General features: G+C 33.5%; 1 protein-coding gene across 1 annotated transcript in view; it reads left to right on the plus strand.

Annotated features, from left to right (window-relative positions):
* The first annotated feature begins 10806 nt into the window (after nt 1–10806).
* LOC134715402 (sodium- and chloride-dependent neutral and basic amino acid transporter B(0+)-like) overlaps nt 10807–19504 on the plus strand; it is a 33131-nt gene continuing 24433 nt past the window's right edge. Inside the window, exons 1-5 of the mRNA XM_063577555.1 lie at nt 10807–11026; nt 12351–12368; nt 15117–15255; nt 15824–15955; nt 18442–18588. Of these exons, the coding sequence (XP_063433625.1) occupies nt 10940–11026; nt 12351–12368; nt 15117–15255; nt 15824–15955; nt 18442–18588 (523 nt within the window). The 5' untranslated portion in view covers nt 10807–10939. The remainder of the gene's footprint in view (nt 11027–12350; nt 12369–15116; nt 15256–15823; nt 15956–18441; nt 18589–19504) is intronic.

Here is a 19504-nt window from a genome sequence, read left to right on the forward strand (position 1 = left end):
AGTGCTTGCAATCACTGAATGGTTATTAATGACTGCTTTAATTTATCAGTTGGTAATAAAGTGAATATTGCATTGTATATTGTATAATTGATTTAAGTTGACTGAACAAAGAAAGATAACTCCAATTTTCAAAGAAGATTTCATAAAGCATCGGTATTAGGTAATTCAACAACCATTCTGGACAAACTCCAATTAAGGGTCTTGAATTTACAAAAATGTTTGTTTTTGGTCCGTAATTATTAGACTGTTTGTCCCATAACCCACACAATATATCTGAACCTTCTACTTATGGTATGAAACATTGTGGTACAATTTCAGAACAATTGAAATACTTATTCACAACTTTTTAAACCGACACTAGATTAAGGCTTGTTTTGGGTACCTTTGTACCCCTTATTCCTAAACCTTAGGGACCATAACCCCCAAAATCAATACCAAGCTTCCTTTTGTGGTTATAAACGTTGTGTTATAATTTTGTTGATTTCTATTTACTTATAATAAAGTTATTATCCAGAAACCATCCATCTTTCGGACAGGATACCAATTTACGACCCCAAATTTTTTGTGGTTGTATAAAAATGTTGAACATGTGCAATGAAGTATAGTTTTAGAAATCGATTAGACTGGATAGGCCTTATAATTTTTTTCCCTCCTAATTGAAGGACCATTTACACTCAGGGCCGAGTCATCAGCAGGCAATACAGATGTATTAAAACAACCTAGCATCATATTGCTAGTAGTGGGAGTAGCATTGTCCTGTAAATTTGTTCCCACTTTTTTTTTTATAAAATGTATGGTTCAAATCAAAATAGAATGCTTTTATCTCCTGAATACTTACATTGTACATAGAGATGATACTACTTTGACAAATCCTTGTCCATTAGAGTTGTCTGTCAAATCTTAATTTCACAAAGAATGAATTGCATAACAATGAACTGAGCTCAAAGCAAAGTACTTTAATAATACACTTAGACAAAGAGCTAAATCCAGTGATATACTTTGTACTACATGTCCTTCATGACCATCCATCCACCCAAACCATATCTCAATAACATTCCATACTACATGATTGGATTCAGAAGTCCTGAAAAAGACATGACTTTTTTTTTATCGTATTTTAAGTATATATGCACAGGTTAAAACTATACTGTGGTATAATCATTCAGTATCCAGCAACTATCAATTTGCTTCATGCACATATTGATATAGGTTGATTGCTCCGCTGTTGGAAATTAGAACACACCTCCACCTAATTTTAGTCAACTGACGAAGAAAAATTCAAAAGTATATAAAATGTTATCTAAGACTTGTCAGTGTCTATTTCCTTTGCCACTGAATAATATTCCATATTTACAACCAATGAAAATCAAATATCCCCCTTATAGACTTAGCATTGAAATCTAAAAAAATTGAAACAATATATCTTAAATATTTCAAATGCATGTACATTTAATAATTCTCCAAAATTCACTTTATTTTTCCTTTTTTGGTTTTCTGTTGGAGAATGTATATTGACCTCTATGTAGCCTTTTCAACTTATAAAAGGGGGGATACATTTGGGATTTCCATAGAATTAAACTTTTCTGAAAGAATTGAAACCATTTAAGACTGTTTGTCCCATAACCCACACAATATATCTGAACCTTCTACTTATGGTATGAAACATTGTGGTACAATTTCAGAACAATTGAAATACTTATTCACAACTTTTTAAACCGACACTAGATTAAGGCTTGTTTTGGGTACCTTTGTACCCCTTATTCCTAAACCTTAGGGACCATAACCCCCAAAATCAATACCAAGCTTCCTTTTGTGGTTATAAACGTTGTGTTATAATTTTGTTGATTTCTATTTACTTATAATAAAGTTATTATCCAGAAACCATCCATCTTTCGGACAGGATACCAATTTACGACCCCAAATTTTTTGTGGTTGTATAAAAATGTTGAACATGTGCAATGAAGTATAGTTTTAGAAATCGATTAGACTGGATAGGCCTTATAATTTTTTTCCCTCCTATTTGAAGGACCATTTACACTCAGGGCCGAGTCATCAGCAGGCAATACAGATGTATTAAAACAACCTAGCATCATATTGCTAGTAGTGGGAGTAGCATTGTCCGGTAAATTTGTTCCCACTTTTTTTTTTATAAAATGTATGGTTCAAAACAAAATAGAATGCTTTTATCTCCTGAATACTTACATTGTACATAGAGATGATACTACTTTGACAAATCCTTGTCCATTAGAGTTGTCTGTCAAATCTTAATTTCACAAAGAATGAATTGCATAACAATGAACTGAGCTCAAAGCAAAGTACTTTAATAATACACTTAGACAAAGAGCTAAATCCAGTGATATACTTTGTACTACATGTCCTTCATGACCATCCATCCACCCAAACCATATCTCAATAACATTCCGTACTACATGATTGGATTCAGAAGTCCTGAAAAAGACATGACTTTTTTTTATCGTATTTTAAGTATATATGCACAGGTTAAAACTTTACTGTGGTATAATCATTCAGTATCCAGCAACTATCAATTTGCTTCATGCACATATTGATATAGGTTGATTGCTCCGCTGTTGGAAATTAGAACACACCTCCACCTAATTTTAGTCAACTGACGAAGAAAAATTCAAAAGTATATAAAATGTTATCTAAGACTTGTCAGTGTCTATTTCCTTTGCCACTGAATAATATTCCATATTTACAACCAATGAAAATCAAATATCCCCCTTATAGACTTAGCATTGAAATCTAAAAAAATTGAAACAATATATCTTAAATATTTCAAATGCATGTACATTTAATAATTCTCCAAAATTCACTTTATTTTTCCTTTTTTGGTTTTCTGTTGGAGAATGTATATTGACCTCTATGTAGCCTTTTCAACTTATAAAGGGGGGATACATTTGGGATTTCCATAGAATTAAACTTTTCTGAAAGAATTGAAACCATTTATTTTCAATAAACAATAAATATTGAAGTCTATAACAGGCATCTGGGAACAGGCTCAACATTATTTCTAAACATGTATTAATATATACCAAAATGTGGACAAACCTACATTAAATATTCTACCTCAACGACTTTAATTAGTGGAGTAGATCAAATTAAAAAGTCACAATGGTTAAAAACTCCAATGGCAGTCTTTCCTGCTAAAATCTGGATGTGTAGAATGTGATATACCATTTTTGGGTCTGTATACTGTCCTTTAAATCTAAGTCATTTTGACACGGCAAAATATGAAAAAAAATGTTAACTATGGTCTGGAAAGCACACAGTTTGTGATATTTTAAGGTATCTTTACTAAGAAAACCTGCAAATCTCAGTGGCAGATCCAGAACTTTTCAAAAAGGTGTGGGGGCTCTTAATGGACCAGAGGGTTGCCCACTCCATCAAGCTTCAATGATTTCTTACATATATGTCATCAGCTAAATTTCCCCCACCCCCTTGGTCTGTCTATGCATCTGTTTATCGTTCTGCGAAATAGTACTAATACTGTTTTTTCCCATCCCTTACTTGGCCCTAGACAGTTGCTTACCTTTGTAAACATTTTATAATTATAGTCAGGTATATATTGATTGAGAGTAACTTACATAGTAGTTAATGGGACTCTATTTCACACATTTCTGTGAAATATAATACGGCAAATATATACCCGTACATACTATCCGCATAACACAGAAATCTGATAGATTTTCACTCCTCTGGGAAAAATCAACCTGTGAAATGAAATACCATGCCTGGAAAAAAATTACCGGGACAAATTATCCTCAGGATAAAATATCACAGAGGAAGAAATAAACCGTTACATTACATGAGAAGCCAGTTTGGTTACAAATAATTATGTCACGTGAAGGCGCACTGACGTCACAATTTGCATTAATTTTGCAATACACTACAGTTCACTCATACAGAACCCAATATCATGCAAACATGCAACGTGAATGTGATTGGTTATCAAATAATACAGAATTTATCCACGTACAGTTAATATAGAAGAAATTAGTTCATCAAATGTGAGTTCGTGATCTTGTGGTTAAGACCGATGGCTACAGTGCTGAAAGTCCTGAGTTAGATTCTCACTTGGGGTGCTAAAAATATCAGTACATCAGAAGGGTAAGTTTCACCCTCTCACACACATCTTTGTTAATGTTCCGGGATTGTTGAAAACTTGCATATTCATCAATATTTGATTTTGTGGTTTTAACAATCCAGACAGACAAATAGCAATAAGGTGTTTAGGAAAACATGACCTAAAACCTCCTTCATATATGACAAAAATACATGGGAACTCATATTGAATGATCAAATGTGTTCAATATGAAAATTGAAATTAAGATGGTAAAATCAAATATTAGCCGTTACTGTAAATGGACTTATTTAAAAGTATGACTTTTCAGCAAATTTAAAGGGAAATGACACGGAAGGGGCCAAATAGTGTTCAAGGGGAGCAAATGCTGTTTAAATTAGTATGCAGGTTTTAAATATAGAGGGAAGTTGAGTCATCTTTTTGGGTGAAGTTAAATACTGACTAGTGTGTGGGTCTGATTGGGTCTAAGCGTGACCAATATTGACAATTTTTCGTAAGCGTGAAACGTGAAAGTCAAATTATTGTGTCATGAAAACGTGAAATAAGGTCTGTCGTGAAAAAGTGAAATGGGGTTCTGCAGGACCCCGGAAATGACAAAAAAATGAAAATTGCTCATGTACATAGTGTAAGCGGGATATGGGAATCTGACAAAACAGTAAGTGGCATCTGGGATCAGAACCCCCCCCCAATGAGACCCCTTATGTAGATTTACCTTCTAATTCTATATAAAAAAACACAACTAAGAACTACGTTTAACTCACTTTGACTACTGATATGCAAACCTAGAAATATTTCATAAAATAGTGATTGAAAGATTCATAACACTTTGAAAGGATAATTCAGACACGTGTTACGCGGGAAGCATGTTTTAAATTTGTTTACAAATAATTATGTCACGTGATGGCGCACTGACCTCAAGTTGCATCGCCCTTACAATTCACTAATACATGACCATTTTCATGCAAACATGCAACGTGAATGTGATTGGTTATCATATAATACAGAAATAATGCATGCACAGTTTAAGAAGAAATTAGTTCAATAAATTGATGCGATTTTCACTTTTGACACGAATAGGTCGGGTTGACATAACTGTCATCGGAGATAGTATTGAGATAAATGGGATAAAAGATCATAAAACGGACCGTCAAAAAGGTCTAGAGAAGCACATCAGTAGAACCTTAACATTAATAAGTAATACTTACCAAAATTTCTCTAATTAAAGAACTATATAACTGAAATTTCACAAAGATAACGGTAACCATTTTGTTGATGGTGATGATGCTAATTATCGATCCGTTGAATTCAGGGTCAACGGAATTTTTTGCGTTGCGTTTAAATCATTGAGGCCATCTATTTTTATTGCGGGTTCCACACATATAAATCGGAATTAAAGAAAAAATGGAATGTTGTTGGCAGAATCAAAACAGAAATGATGAACATTGCAACATTTTCAGCAAAATATAAATAGGATGGAGGATCTGTGTATTCACATTATTTGTAAAACTCTCCTTATTCATGTGAAGCGTGTGCTTTACATCGAGGCTTGTTATGCTTATCATTGACGCCACAGTACTTCAACCAATCAGACAATGTTTATTTTGGGCATTTGACTTTTTTTAACTCAGATTTAGGAATATTTTAAACGAAATTATAGAAAAATGGAATGTTGTTAGTACATATAAAATATAAAATGATGAATACTTTTAGCTAAAGATAATTTGGATGGGGGTTCTGTGTATTAACATTATTTGCACAACTCTCCTTACTGATGCCATATTTTGGAATTTCCGTGACCTAAATGGTTCGCGAAAATTAATATTTTTATATATAGTATAGTAACTAGCTAGTCTAGACTAAATGTGGTAGGTATCCTGTTTGAAAAAGGAAATTATCATTAGGTTTATCAACTGTTAAATTGACGAGTTTTGGCTACAGGACTGAACAAATTTGCTTTTTTGAAACAAAACCAATAGAAGCACTACTTTTATTTTTGTTTCTTGTATCTAAAATATCAAATCGAAAGGATCGCATACTCTGGGACTACTATACTATACTATAATAGTATAATAGGCCCAGGTATACTACAGTTGTTATAACTTCTATATCATTTTCTCTCTGGTCACAGTAGACAGTTGTCTCATCGGAAATCATACTACAGCTTCTTATTTCTATAATTACTGGCTTGACAATCTATTCCCGCCATTGCGACATTTGATTGATAGTTGATTTGCCTGACATAATACATGCATATCATGTGACAGTTTACTTGTAGACGCAACTAGTCTCGTTCTTTTTGCAGATCAATCGATTCCCACCTTTTTTGTTCGTTAATCATTAATCTATTTCTGAGATTGGAACATCAGTATAAAACGTCTGTTGTCTTCATGTTTTTTTTTGCTGTATTAAATAATAAAGAAAGATGGATCTCTCCGTAAATACAGAAATGCAATCATCAAACACCCACCGTTTAAGCACACTTAACACACCCACATTTACCACCAAGCTCACACAAAGCAATAACCACATCTATATTACATTTACATGACGTATTGCTAGATACTGTTGATTGCCAGCTTTGATTGTTCAATGTCATTGGATATGATTATTTGATAATACCACACCAACTGGTTGCATTACAACAATACAAGTCCGCCTGTGCGTCCTACAACAGTTCCATGAATCATGCAAAGTAAGGATTGTCTCATCGGAAGTGTATTATTATTTGTGCAAAATAACATTTGATTTTTCGTATTTCATTTTGTTATTAATGAGGCCGTTCGTTTTTCCAATTGAATGGTTTTATATTTTTCATGCCGGGGCAATACATAGCTGACTATGAGGTATGGGTTTGAACTTAGATGCTTAGTTGTTTCATTGGGAATCATACCACCTCTCCTTATTTTTATACCTATACAAGTGTGGACACATATCAGTGCCGATAGTATATTTGGATGTTAGACAGTGTTTTCTGACATTGAGAACTCTGGTTTACCCCGATAAGTTTTAATGTTGAACTGTGGTGCACAGTATCAGCCAACCTGTACCAAACAATAAGAAGCAGTGTCTTATATTTAATATTTATTTTCAATTTCAAGACTGTCGTTGAAAACAATAATCTAAATCAGTGGCAACCATTTTATTTAGATAAAAATTGCTATTGATATATATCAAATCTGCAGATTGGCCAAAATACTTTGACTGCTTCTTGTAATGAATACGTACGTTCTCATAGGCGGATCCAGGGGGCTGGGGTGCCCGGTCCCACCTTTCGTGAGAAAAATTTGATTGATTATATAGGGAATCACTCAAGCATGACTGGAGCCCCCTTATGAAAAGTTCTGGATCCGCTACTGCGTTCCTGTGTCTAAATTTTGTGTAAGTTTAAACTTTCAATTTTGGAATTTCCTTCAACATTTGGTGTAACATTATTTTGAACACATTAACATTTTGAACAATGATTCTCTATGGGGACACAGCTAGCTAAGTGGTCTCCAACTCTGTAGAGATTTACGTAAAGAAGAAGAAGATTTCATGTATTGTCAAATGATTCCGATAACAAATGTTCCACAATTTTTATTTCGGATAGCAGAAAATAAGAGGATCACATACGGTGTATTTCTGCATGATGTGATTCTAATATGCGACATGGCATCCAAGAACCTGCAAGTATGTTATATTTGTATGGTTCTATTTTTTGTGTTCCTTTGAGGTGTTAATTTCTTAGTTGGGTTTGTCCTAAAAAAAAACTATTAAAATTTTCAGGATCTTCCCAGTATCAACAGTAAATGATTCTATTTAAAATGTCGGAAGTGTTTCTATCAAGCTTTATTATGTTTTTAAGCCAGATACTATTAAAGATGATCTTAACTCGGAGTCTCCTACAAACTGATACACATTCTTTTAGATATAAACAGGACTGACGGTCAAAAGGATAAAAAAAAAATGACACTTATTTACATTACCAGTATATATGTTTAGGTCAATGATCATCTGAATTAAGTCTTCTTCAGCAGACAACACAGATGTTAAAAAGGAGTTTTAAAACCACCTGAACTATGTGCTTTTTATGCCCTATTCATAGGTTTTCTGTTTCCTAGTCTGTTTGTCCGTCCGTCCGTCCGTCCGAAACGTCTTTTAAGTACCTTGGGAATTTGTGTTGGACATGTATATATCAACGTAGCATCTATACTATTAAACGAGAAGACCTCATTTTGGGTGTCGCTTCTCTTCCTTCCACAATAAATCAATCATCATGCCTCTGTGTCCTATAGGTAACATGCATAGTCGCATTTGTCACCCATTCTTATGATTATTCAGATTGAGTTATTTTGGGAGAAAAACCACAAAAAAGGAGTCCGGAAATGATTCCGTCATCAGACTGACTTTTTGTCATAAATAAGACTTCCTGTTTGAAACATGCAAAAATACAACCAATCGTATGATAGATAACAAAAGAGAAAAATAGATAAGCCAATCAGAGCGTTCTCCATATCATGGTGTTAAGATCGCAAGAACCACAACTGTTTAGCCTCCTTAGAGAGGACAATTATTTTTCGCGTTTTTCTACATGTAAACTACGATTATACTTCTTTAATATATAGAGAATCTCTGTATTCTGTCTACTTTTTTTTTAATGTTTACTATTCAAGGGGTCATACCAGTTGCCTTTATATTAAAATAAGTAAAACATGTGACACAAGTACAACCAATCGTAGAGCGTTCTCCATAAAATGGTGTTTAGATCGCAAAAATCAAAAAAAATATATCCCTTAGAGAGGACAAATATTTTTCGCGTTTATCTACATGTAAACTACGATTATACTACTTTAGTATATAGAGACTAACTGTATTCTTTCAGGGGATTTCTATATATAATTTATTGTTAAAAGGGAAAATAGTGATTTGGCAAAAATGAAAGTAAGGTAGAGATTAGAGGGAGGCAGGACCTTTTCGGGGCATCGGGATCGAGTGTTTTTATGCTAGGGATTTGTGGATTGATCCTTACGGGATCCGGGAATATATTTTTCGATTTCGGGATATGAATTTCTTAAATTCTGCATCTCGGGATTTCATGGTTTTAAGCCCGGAATTTCGGGATCAGGACCCCTCCGATCGACAACCCCTCAAATAAGCCTAAGTCGGTATTAGTCATTTATTATACATGATTCAAATCCTACCATTGGCATATTTAAAAAAAAAAGGCTCTAAAAGCACTGATGGGTTGTCATGGAAGCATAGTAGACTAATAATGGTCTATATATAAGCAGTTACATTTATTTTATGTTTGAAACGGTGCAAATTTTCAATTTGATTTGACTTTTACCAAAAGAAGCATTGTAGCAAAGGAGAAGAATAATTGTGGTCGTAGGCCAGAGACACGAATATAATTGAATTTAACAGAAAGGAAACAAACATCGGACTTTGGAAAAAGGGAGATACCTTTTATGTAATTCTCAATACATAATATCTTTAACAAAAATTCATCCCACAACAGTTCACAAGCTGTATATGCCCGCGATTTCGCGGGTGTGTTCTAGTATTTATTTAAATGAATATGAAAGGAATATGACAAAGAAGATAGAAGGAGAACTTATTTCACCACTGTAAAACATCAATATGCATGTTCATGTCCATATACATGTAACTTTTTTCAGATGATGTTTATTGTAGTCTTCCTGCTATTTTCTGAGATTTGACCTTTTAATTTTAAGCTGTTTTATTCATAATGTGAATGTATTCAAGTAGAATTTATTTCAAAGTTAAAAGGTTTAAAGGATATAATCCAATGTTACTCAGTTTGCACATTCACAAAATTTAGTTACAGGAATGTTCATATCATATACACATGTACATCAAGCACTCATAGTACGTTGGCCAACATGTACAAAATGTAGACTTGATATTAAAAGCAACGGCTCACTAAATTCAAAGCACTGATTTAAAGTAGTGTGTCCTCTATGACAGTCCTGAACTTTAAAACTCAATATTTAATACAAGACGCTGCTATTTTTAGTGTTTTGTATATACAGGTTGGCTGTTATTGTGCACAACAAAGAACCCTATCGTGGAAGACAACAGAACTTTTTAATCTCAGAAAACACGGTCAAACATCCAAACATACTATCTGCACTGATCTATGTCCACACTTGTTAAATTAAGTATGCCAGTTTGAGATTAATTGGTAACGGTTATTAATTGTGGTATTCTGGAACAGTTTTGTTTTTTTCTCGCTTAACGATATAACACTAGACATTTAATTTGCAAAACACTCATTTGCAAATCCGCTGCCGTCTCTGGTTGATATTATATGGTTTTCCATGCAGGCGTGCAAATAAGGTGTGCAACCAAAACTCAGTGAAATCAAACAAAGGTGGCAGCTAAAAAATGTGGTAGCTGATAAAACAATCATTTAAGTAAAGCATGATGGCGTATACCCTTTCCCGTTAAAATTAAACTAAAACATGTTTATAGAGCATGACATGAAGGAATTAAATCCTACAACCTCTTTTCAAAGTAATATTTTATTTAATTACTTCTATTTACATTGAGATTTAATATTTTTGTCCTACTTTTACCATATATATGTATCTTATGTCGTTAAGTGATACTATATGGTGGTATTGAAAGGTAAATTTTTTAAAAAGACTGGTTTTTAAAAAGATTTTGATATGCTTTGTCGATTTCAAGTCATGCGATTTTTTGTTTTGATATTAATAAAGAAAAGCTGTTTACGTTGATGCAGGTTTCTTTTTACCCAGCTTGATCTGTAATGAAGTGACTTCGCGTCCGTATTGACAACTCTTTGTTATTGCTTTTAACCGTATTAGGATAAAAATGGCGAATCCAGACGTCCAAGCATTGGATGAAAGATTGTCTAGGGTAGAAAAACAGAATGAACAAATTTTGAAATGTGTTATGAAGGTAAGATATTAAATCATAGGAGTTGCCACCAAGTGCGCATGGTTGCTTTAATACATGATTGATTGTATGAACAATTCAATAGGATAGCGAAATCCTTTCACTTATTATAAAATTAGCTAGAAAAAACTAAAATATATGTTGGATATATTTGAATTCGCATTTCCTGGTCACAAACTCCACCCAAATATTTCAATGAAAATTTGACATAATTTCAAATTGCTTCCGCATTGTCAATACCAAATCTGAAAATAAGGTTCATCTCAATACGATAACAAAAATTCGTATCTTCACATACTGTTCTCAGAAATAATATATTTATAAGCAAGACATTAATCACTACCTATATTTGTTTTAAAAATTAATAACTTTCATTAATATTTAACTATTAACTTTAGGAACTTAACTAGTAAGGCAACGATGTGAGCGATTAGCATGAATTATTGTGTTAACAAGAATAAGTCATTATAGGCTAATTCATCAGGTATTATGATATATAGGTTTGTATATAAAACGTATTTTCATCGGCTTATGAGAATCATGACAATACGTGAAAGTGTCGAATTTCGTTTTCAAAGGACAACAGCTGGGGGAATTAGTTGCTTGTTTGATTGGCTGCTGTGTGAAATTTATTGCTAGTTTGATTGGCTGCTGTGGGGAATTGGTTGCTAGTTTGATTGGCTGCTGTGGGGAATTTGTTGCTAGTTGGATTGGTTACTGTGGGGAATTGGTTGCTAGTATGATTGGCTGCTGTGGGAAATTTGTTGCTAGTTGAATTGGTTACTGTGGGGAATTGGTTGCTAGTTTGATGGGAATTTGTTGCTAATTTGACTGGTTACTGTAGAGAATTGGTTGCTAGTTTGATTGGCTGCTGTCGGGAATTGGTTGCTAGTTTGATTGGCTGCTGTGGGGAATTTGTTGCTAGTTTGATTGGTTACTGGGGGAAATTAGTTGCTAGTTTGATTGGCTACTGTGGAGAATTGGTTGCTAGTTTTATTGGCTGCTGAGGGGAATTGGTTGCTAGTTTGATTGGCCGCTTAGGGAATGGGTTGCTAGTTTGATTGGCTGCTGTGGGGAATTGGTCGCTAGTTTGATTGGCTGCTGGGGGAATTGGTTGCTAGTCTGATTGTCTGCTTAGAGTGACTACCAGCTTGAATCAGGTGACGATGCATGTTCGAATATCAACTCTGGTAAAATATTTGAAATTGACGTATTGTCTCGTCATGAAATATGTAACTGGTTTTTTTCTTCAGTAACTTTCCCGGCTCAACAAAATTTTTTCGCATTAAGCCTATCATTGTTTATTTAATAATTTTTATTCTTTCAGAAAAAAGATCAGGATAGTGTAAGTATATTCAATTTCGTTTGTAATCCCAAATAAACAAACTATATTCTGAATTGCTTCGAGCATTGTCAATATTGCTGTGCTGTGCTGTTATTTGATTGATTATTTAATCATTTTACTGAACATATTACCTTTCGTTTTTCTTTACAAACAAGCTATTTTTCTTTTTTAATTTTCAACAAAAAAAATTATTGTTATCAGAATCATTCTTAAAGCTTTATGACATACGATAAGCAAACAGGAGTTTAAAAACACCTTCAAGTGTACCCGCAAAAACTTATATAATTTTTACTGACAATTGGCGAGGTTAATTTTTTTCGTAATCATTTGTAACCGAATGCATAAAAATAGATTTCCTTCTTACATTGTTTTGGTATGGGTCAACAATTTCCATCTCATATTTAAACCTGTATAATTTCGGTATCTTTAGGCATTCAATTACCGTAGAACACTGTAAGAATGAATTCTAGAAAGATGTTTTGTTCATGTCTACACAAACCAGATGTATTAAAAATACTAATCAGATACCAGGCTAATCATGCATTACGCCGTGTTATTCTTTATCCGGATGTTTGAGAAGTTTGATATCCAGTGTGAAATCTATATATCGTTATTGCAAAATTACACCATGAAGGGCAAATCAATGCAAAAGAAAAACAATGATACAACACAATACAATACATGCAACATATTTTAAGGAAAAGTTTAATTTACAAATTTATGTAGAAAAACAAAATCATAAACTTGTCTGACTCACTCAGTTCTGATTAACGAAGAACTTCAATATGTCAAAAACGTTCAGGGATGAGGTTAATATTGTGTTTATGATGATGAAATGCATTAATGTTTTGAAATAATGGTACAAACTTAGTCTTTTAGATAAGCAAACAAATTGAATGCAATGCTATATATATGTTAATAAAATTGAGAATGGAAATGGGGAATGTGTCAAAGAGAGAACAACCCGACCAAATAAAAAACAACAGCAGAAGGTCACTAACAGGTCTTCAATGTAGCGAGAAATTCCCGCAGCCGGAGGCGTCCTTCAACTGGCCCCTAAACAAATGTATACTAGTCCAGTGATAATGAACGGCATACTAATTTCCAAATTGTACACAAGAAACTAAAATTAAAATAATACAAGACTAACAAAGGCCCGAGGCTCCTGACTTGGGACAGGCGCAAAAATGCGGCGGGATTAAACATGTTTGTGAGATCTCAACCCTCCCCCTATACCTCTAACCAATGTAGAAAAGTAAACGCATAACAATACGCACATTACAATTCAGTTCAAGAGAAGTCCGAGTCTGATGTCAGAAGATGTAACCAAAGAAAATAAACAAAATGACAATAATACATAAATAACAACAGAATGTCACAATACAAAAAAATATAGAACTGGGCATTTTTTTACATAATCTTTATGCTCTTGGAATATTTCTGTATTTACCAATTTCAAAGCCCATGGAGTGGTATTTAATCCTAAATTTTGAGAGTAACTGCTTATGAATACAATCATTACAGTTTAAATATTCCTCAGACATTATAAAGAAAGGAGATTTTTATATTGTATTTTTGTGCTACATGCAATACTAGTACATGTACCTATGAAAAGACGGTTTTGGGATTTCCTAAAATCTGCTATGGCGTGAATGTTGTAGGTGTATATATAAAGCAGATTCTAAGTTTGAATCTGAATTATAAAAATTATCAGTATGCAGTACAATGAATTGAGCAGAGAGGGAAAAAACAATATAAAGAGGGGCTTTGTCTGCTGGAAAAAAGATGGTCGTGTAAAGAGGATAAAGCCTCCATAGGCTTCTTAACTTAAGGGCATACGATACAGTTTTGATCCTGTATTTACAAGTTCATGAAAATTTGCATATGGGCTATTTTTTACCTGATTAAATCAGATATGTAATAAAAAATATACCTTCATGTGCTACTTTTTGAGTAAAATGAGGTCGAAATTTTGTTTATTTGCTCAAAATTCAGATTTGTGGCCGTAATTTCTTTTTCGAAAGAAAGACATAACTTTTTTGTTATAAAAGATAAACACAAACTGTTTTTTGTTAAATAATCGGTAATTTCTGTATTTTATAAATATCCAAAAAAAATATGCAATTTTTTATTCAGAAATAACTCGTATTTATCAAATGTTCATGAATTGAGGAAAAAACGTCATTTTTGACTGCATGTTTATCAAAATTTAAAAAAATCTTCTATTTACAGTTTTATAAAATTTAAGCCACATAATCTCCCTGCAAAATGAAACAAAATGCCGTTTTGAAAAATAGGGGTCCATGAACTCGTTTTCAAATTAAATCAGTTTGAATGATAAAAAACAGTCGAAAAATGCATCTTTTCCCGATATGTCACAGTTTGACGTCGCGAAAATAACAAATTACGTTAGCAACGCCATTACCTTCCCTGTAACTGTATCGTATGCCCTAATCGAAAACGTGAAAAGTAGAGTTTTAAATGCATTTCTGAATGTATCAGGGAACTGACAATGAATAGGAGACTTTGATAAATTAGGGACTTTAGAAAACACTTTAAGTAGTGCATTGTTCTTAATAGCAATTTTGTCCCTAGTTGTAACACGAACAACCGACTTGACTAGGTTTTATTTGAACACTGCGCAAAAGCAATCGGGAGGTTGGGAATAGCAATAAAATTCATTATATATTAAATTGAAAATTATATTTTAAGCAATATCTTATAATGGTATGCCCTTTTTTTTTATAGTTCTTTTCCCTGGTTGAAGAAAACAAAGAAAGAGGGAACTGGTCTGGACGATTTGATTTCTTTCTGTCATGTCTTGGCTATGCAGTGGGTTTAGGCAATGTGTGGAGATTTCCATATCTAGCATATAAAAATGGAGGAGGTAAGAATTAAATCATAATTATGGAAAAAAAATTAATATTATATATAATGTTAACATAGGGATCATGTCCTACGATATTGAATGTTTTTGTAAAAGATTTCGTAAATGCATCTGTTTGGATGTATAAATATTTCTGCGCAAGTGACAACCGTTAACAGAGTAACCATTACTTCTTAATACAGAAAACCAGTGTTTTCATATATATCAATCTTTAGCAAAACTGTGGTTCGTCCTTAACATTAACATCACAAACGATTGCAACCCAACTTACACTGGTTTGTGTGCTAAGTTACATTCTGAAACCGAACACCACAAATGGTGGCAACTCAGATACCACTAGTTTTGTGTTGAGTTACAATAGAAAATCCGACTGCCACCAATTTTTACTTAAAGTTACCCTACTTTTTTTACCGAGTCGTATTGATAACTACATAATGTAAATAAATAAGTACAGCATACAAAGGGAATACAAAGAGTTTATAAAATAAAAATGTACTCGTATTATAATAAAAATGATACAGAAACAAAAACAAAAAAATAAATGAATATTATTATAATTCTTTTTCAGGAGCTTTTTTCATTCCATATTGTATATGTTTGGGCATTGTTGGTATACCAATCTTTTTTATGGAATTATCACTTGGACAATACAGTAGCTGTGGCCCAGTAACATGTTGGAAATTTGCTCCATTGTTTACAGGTAGGTCAGATGGTGATATTTTTAAGTCACCAAAAAAAGAAAGACTTTTGATTATTGTTTTTGTTATAAATCTTTCAACTAATCGGCGAACTTTTGTTTTAAAGAGTCTCTCCTTCAATCTTGAATACCTTACAATGAATGATCGGATTATTATTTACGTCTTTCCCTTGAAACGTACGAAGAAGATTATTAATAAACAAGAGCTTAATATATTCTTTTGACAATAAAATCCCGTACACATGTGAACTTTACTCATAAAAATAAACCTTAAAAGTATCGGTTACTGCAAACCAAAGAATTTGTTAAATAAGATAGTTACTAAAGTATGTCAAATTAATTTTATGTTACGAATTCACAACTTGAAAATGTTATGATATTTCTATACTAAAATGGTTTTTTTCAGTAGAGGTCGGTCATTTACAAACGTATCAACCGTATCGTATACGTTGACGTATCCGCATCTGCAGATATATCAAAACCTATTATGTGATCCCGAGCTTATTAATAAGACCATACTTCATTTAAAAAAAACTAATTGGAATCTCCTCCAAACAATCAAGCATACACTTTCAATATTTGTGATAGTGGTGTTTTGTAAAACAAAAATAAGGGGTTCTATCAACTACTTTTACATGCCCTTAAAAAGGAGCCAATGTAGGGCAGGTACACGAATATCGTACACAATCCTTTAATAATCTAGTTAAAAAAAAATCAAGATCTTATATGAATAAACACACAAAAAAACAAATATACTACTTATATACATGTAAGGAACTTTGAATATTGTTCATTTGCGATTTTATCATAAAAGGTAATAGAAAGTACTGAGTATCACTCTTTTTGTCAATTAACAATTTGGTTCTACGTGAGCACAAGTTCATACACAAACAAACGAGTTTACCGTATTCACTCCTATCATGCCTGTAAACTGTTCCAACTATCCGGAATATCTTTAAAAAAAGGGTTACATATTCCACAAAAACTCGATATTTCCTTATTGTTTTGTAAATTTCTGCATTAGAAATTAATCAGTCGCCCATTTGCATGATTGAAATTACAAAAAAATTAAAGCTCGGGATCATATACTGTTTTTTGGTATATCTGCAGATGCGGATACGTCAACGTATATGATAGGGTTGATACGTCTTTAAATGACCGACCTCTAGTAGTAGTTAATTTTGTAATTCCGACTGTCACGTCTCAGTCATTACAACTGAATGGACGTGCTGGGTCAGCCCCTCTTTGACCTCTATCTACGATGAGGAATTAATGATAGATATATCAACGACTTTAATACGTCTTTCGATGACAGAAACCAATCCAACGCTACATAGAGTTAACATTAAATTTCTACGTAAAAAATCCGCGTCAACATACACTCCAAAATCCTTTATGGATTTTTATAGTGGTTAGGGAGGGGGTGGTTTGCCGACTGATGTTCGAGGGTCTATATCCTAGGTGTTAGATAATGGACCGCCTTTTCACTGTCTTACAACTTTGGTCCTGATAATGCTTCCTGTCATCGTTATTACTTTATCCGGGACTCATCGACCAGTACTTCATTAATGTGGTAAGCGGGCTGTCAAGCTGACCAACCTGGCTCTGACAGCAGCCGTTGCGAAGGCAGGAAACCACACCAAATTAGTCAACATACCAAAAAGATCTTACCAAAACCAAAATGGTCGCCGTCCTTTCCAACTTGTTATCGTCACGCATGAACATTAAATATACGCTTACCAAACGAGCCTACCCTATGAGGACTATAAAGCCAGTCAATGCCGTTAAACACATCTATCAGTCAGTTAAAGTTGTCGATTGTACCGAAGACAGCAGACAGTGAACATCAAAAAGGTTTGAAAGAAGATGGTTTACAGCAGGCAGAAAGTTTAGTTTAAGTGTAGTGAAGTGTTCGGAACCTGCTGACAGGATAGAGAAATGCTGAGACGGGGGGGGGGGGTGGGGGGGGGGGGGTGTTCGGTACAAATTGTCAAACAGGGCTGGTGCTATGGTTTTGCGTTTATCAAATCTCACTATTGTAATGAGTGTTTGCTGATTAACCATGCATGCCTAAGTGCTGCTACCCTGTTGTTCCGACAGTTAAAGACAATTTTTTCATAAGGTTCCATACAAAAGTTTACATACTAGTAGTGATAGTTCGAACTTGTTTCATACATTATCTTTTTGATATGTTTCATACATTACCTTTTTGATATGTTTCATACATTAAGGTTTCAGTCCAATTCCATACATTAAGGTTTCAGTCCAGTTCCATACAATGAGTTTTCAGCCTATATAGTTCAAACAGTTGGTTTGAACAAGTATCAGGCTCAAAGGATTTTAAACAGTTTTAATTTATCAGGTTCTGGTAAGGTTGATATATGTTGAAATTGAATTTATTTAGTATATTTATTTTTTTAGACGTGGCATGAATATGTTTGCATTCAACCTTACCATTATTTTTTAACAAATCTGTTTTGATTTTTCAGGTATTGGTTATGGCATGGTTGCTGTATCTGCGTTGGTAGCAATTTATTACAACATGATTATAGCATGGGCCATTTACTACTTGTTTTCCTCTTTCACCTCAGAATTACCATGGGAAACTTGTATTGGAAAAAGTTGGTCAACAGCATGTAAGTAGAAAAGTCTGTAAAGACTGTCTTATCAAACTGCAATTTACATAAAATATATGACGAAGGTTCCATTAATATAAACTATAGGTTCGATTTCGATTATTTCTATACAGGTTCAATCCACCGTTTTCTACATTAGAAAATGCCTGTACCAAGTCAGGAATATGACAGTTGTTATCCATTCGTTTGATGTGTTTGGACTTTTGATTTTGCCTTTTGATTTTGGATTTTCCTTTTTGAATTTTCCTCGGAGTTCGGTATTTTTGTGTTTTTACTTTTAACGTCCAAGTGTTAAAAACTCTAATGTTTGGTCTCGAGGGAATTCAAAGTCAAATTCTATATAAAAAGAAGATATGGTATGATTGCCAATGAGACAACTGTCCACAAGAGACCAAAATTACACAGACATTAAAAACTATAGGTCATCATACGGCCTTCAACAATGAGCACAGCCCATACCGCATAGTAAGCTATAAAAGGCCCCGATAAGACAATGTAAAACTATCCAAACGAGAAAACTAACGTCTATATCTATTTTTATATTGTAACGCAATGCTCTGCAATATAAAATGTAGTTTGCTTTCAAATTAAATCATTGGGGTGAACGTTTCATAGTTTGTTTGCTACATGTAGTTGTGGTGTATATTTGATTTAAAATTGACCTAATTCTAGTCAAATTGTGTTTTACATAGATATAGGAAGATGTGGTATGAGTGCCAATGAGACAACTCTCAAATCCACGTCACAATTTATAAAAGTTAAACATTATAGGTCAAGGTACGGTCTTCAACACGGAGCCTTGGCTCACATCGAACAGCAAGCTATAAAGGGCCCCAAAAAGTAATTAGTGTAAAACCGTTCAAACAGGAAAACAAGCGGTATATAAATCTATATAACAAAAACGAGAAACGTGAAA

The sequence above is a fragment of the Mytilus trossulus genome, chromosome 4, assembly GCF_036588685.1.
Source record: "Mytilus trossulus isolate FHL-02 chromosome 4, PNRI_Mtr1.1.1.hap1, whole genome shotgun sequence".
NCBI lineage: Eukaryota > Metazoa > Mollusca > Bivalvia > Mytilida > Mytilidae > Mytilus > Mytilus trossulus.